Source organism: Anopheles arabiensis, chromosome 2 (assembly GCF_016920715.1).
Source record: "Anopheles arabiensis isolate DONGOLA chromosome 2, AaraD3, whole genome shotgun sequence".
Classification (NCBI taxonomy): Eukaryota; Metazoa; Arthropoda; class Insecta; order Diptera; family Culicidae; genus Anopheles; species Anopheles arabiensis.
Window position 1 is genome coordinate 25539050 of NC_053517.1, and position 3291 is coordinate 25542340.

The window sequence follows — 3291 nt, forward strand, 5'->3', positions numbered from 1 at the left end:
CTATTGGTGGAAACAAAATGAAGACGATTATTTACAAGAAAACAAGGCAAACAACAATGAGAATAAATGAATGATACAGGGTTTCCCACGATTTATTGGTCAGTTCCCATGATTTATTGGTGCGTTCCCACGATTTTTTGGTCGTATCCTATAGATTTTTGGTTCGTTCCCATATTTTATTGGTATTTTCCAATTGGATATCAATACAATTGGACCAACAAATTCTGGGAAACGACCAAAAATCGTGGGAACGCACCAAAAAATATGGGAACCCACCAAAAATTGATGGGAACCAACCAATAAATCGTGGGAAACCCTGTATTGAATGAATATGTTTGAGCGCGCGCTGCTAAAATTAACTACAAACCTAATAACAATACCAGCGAGGATGCATAACATTAATGACAGGCTCTGGCAAACGGGTTGAAAAAAATAAAATAAATTTTTCAAATTTTTTACACAAAAAAAAACTGAAGCACAAACGATTAAACTACACCACTTAAGCGAGCAGCAAACAAACAAATAAATAAACATCAATGCAATCTCTCGGAAAACGAAAGATTTTAGTTGATTCAATGCTGCTGCTTGTAACTGGTAACAGCTTACGATGAACGTTCGGTTAAAATGGCTTTTAGTAAACGTTTTGCGCTTGACACGTAAAACACAAACACACACACACACAGTGTCGTCATGGTTGTGGTAAAATAATGAAAAACATATCTAAAAAACTACTCCCGGTACGATAATTCACGCTGCCAAGTAGGAAGGAAGCCAAGCTAAAAAGGCTAGCCGAAACAAAACATTCACTAACAACTGCCCGAACAACATTGTATGGCAAACGACCAGTGTGTGTACTGGTATGGCGAATGCAGAAAGCAAATGAGAAAAAAGAAGATACTAATTAGGGCTTGATAAGAGTATGAAACATACAAAAAACATAGTTGGCAGCTTAAAACAACACGAGTAACGATAATTGGCACGATACAAATGAGCGGGTATCGTAGCTGGAAATTATGCAATCATGCGTTGGTCACTGTTGCCAAAAGAAAGAAAAAAAGGGAAGGCAAAACAACCACTTTTCACTCCCCCTTTTGCAGCCTTAAAATGTAACACCCAATGCGTAGCGGAAGACGGACGTTGGAAATCGCATGCCGGGCTAGTCGGGCCATGTTCGCCACTGGATGCGGTTTTGCATGCTTCGTTGGGCACACACACACACGCACACGCACTCACGAATACAGGCTTATAAATGTATGTTCCCACCGACATCGATACCTTTGCATTGGAATCGCTGGCTTCCTCAAAGCCCTAAACCTTACTACCAGAAGGAACTGCCGGCCCCATGCCCGGGCGGCGGTAGCGGTGGCCCGCTGGCCGTCTGCTGCTTCACCTTGTGGATGATCGTCTTCACGATCGGCACCTTCACCGGGATCGGGTGGGGCAGATAGACTGGCACGTGCTTCTCGACCGGGTACGGTACCGGTTTCTCGATCGGCACGGGAATCTTCTTCTCCACCGGGTACGGGACGATCTTCTCGATCGGTACCGTAATTTCCTTTATGTCTGGCACGGCGATCGGTTGCGCGACGGGTATGTGCACCGGGTAGGGGCGCGGCACGGGCACCAACACCGGGTGGGGGATCTTGATGCGCACTTCCTGCGGGATCGGTACGTGAATCTTCTTCACGTACGGTACCGGCACGGGCGTTTCTATCTCCACGTGCTGGCTGATCGGTACCGCACGTCCCTTGGTGTGGATGATTTGGTGCGCGGCGGACCCGGTGGCACCGTAGCCGGACGTGAGTCCGGCGGCGGCCCCGATCGCTGCCCCGCTGTGGAAGTCCTCGTCCTCCTCGTCGAACTCCTCGCTACCGTCTTCATCGTCGGTGTACTCGTGCGAGGTGGGCAGCTGGTTCGGCGTACCGTGCAGGATCTTGTACGCCTGGATCAGCTGCGGATGGTACGAGGTATGAGCGGACGGTACGTGATGGTGATGATAGGAGGACTGTTGCTGCTGCTGCTGACGATGATGATGATGGTGATGCTGCTGCTGCTGCTGCTGCTGCTGCTGGTGTTGCTCCTGATGCTTTGGACGGTGTTGATGTTGAACGTAATGCTGATGGTAACGATTGCTGCCCAAACCCGACGAAGCGGCCGAGCTGCCAGCATGATGGGTTTGCGGTTTCTTGCTGCCCTTGCCCTGGTACGCACGATACGCATTGTAAGCGTTCGATTCTTCGCTAGTGCTCGTATCTTCATCGTCTTCCTCCTCCGACTCCGAGTAACTGGGCCGGTACCGTGTTCCGCCGCCATGTTTGGTGGACGTTTTGTACGTCGTCATGTACTGATGGGTAGCGCCTGCCGTAGCCGAATCTTCTGCATAGTCTGACGACTCTTGCTGCTGCTGCTCTTGGTCCTGTTGGTCCTGCTGGTCCTGTTCCTCGTTGTCGTCGTACTGGTCGTGTTCCGGTGCCGGCCGATACTGGGGCCGATAGTGATAGTGTTTGTTGGGTGCCGACTGTGGTCTCGCATACTCTGCCCCACTTTCGCCACTCTCAATCCCATTGGACAGTTCGTTTATCTCGTCCGGATCGTCGTGCGGGTTTAGGTGCAGGTTAGCCCCAGGCGATTGATACGCCAGCACATACTTCCCGAGTATTTTGGCCGGCACGGGATTGCCCCGGATGGTGACGCACTGCACTAGCAGGAGTGTTAGCACGGTGGCAAACACTGTAATAGATGCCATCTACAAGAGAGGGAGAGAGGGAGAGTGAAAAGCACACGCGCACAATGCTTGTCAGTAAAGGTTAACATCATAACACACACACACCGCGCCCCATCACACTCACTTGTTTGATCTTGTATCTACTGCACGGGTTCGGAACCGAATTTACTATTTTTCACCCCTTCACTCTGCACTGCTCGAGCATACTACTATGAAAAATGCAATACGGACTACCAGATACGGGAACGAATAGTTCCGGACTTGCAACACGCACCGCTTTGATCTGCACTCCGATCTCTGGATGTTGTAGCAACCTGTAGCAAACTGTGTCTTGTGCTTGTTGAGTGCCGACCGCTGAACGAATGCACCCATTATCGTGCAGTGGTGCAATATTTATAAGAAAATTGGCACCCGAAGCCACCGAGGGCTTAGCTGTGGTTTGCAGAAAGCGTACCACATTCACCTGGGGAGGAGGGGGACCAACGCGCTATGCGGGCGTTACTGCGTTCGGATCGGATTTGCGCTGGTAATTCGAGCGGAACTTCGTGCGAGCGCCACTTCCGCCG

The 3291-nt window shown here is 50.0% G+C and overlaps 1 protein-coding gene across 1 annotated transcript; it reads right to left on the reverse strand.

Moving 5' to 3' along the window:
* Positions 1–243: 243 nt before the first annotated feature.
* Positions 244–3070, reverse strand: LOC120894475 (ell-associated factor Eaf). Its single transcript, XM_040297074.1, has 2 exons — positions 2850–3070; positions 244–2746 (listed from the first exon to the last, which is right to left on the reverse strand). Exon 2 carries the CDS (start codon positions 2744–2746, stop codon positions 1319–1321), a length of 1428 nt encoding a protein of 475 aa, XP_040153008.1. The 5' UTR covers positions 2850–3070; the 3' UTR covers positions 244–1318.
* Positions 3071–3291: the final 221 nt, after the last annotated feature.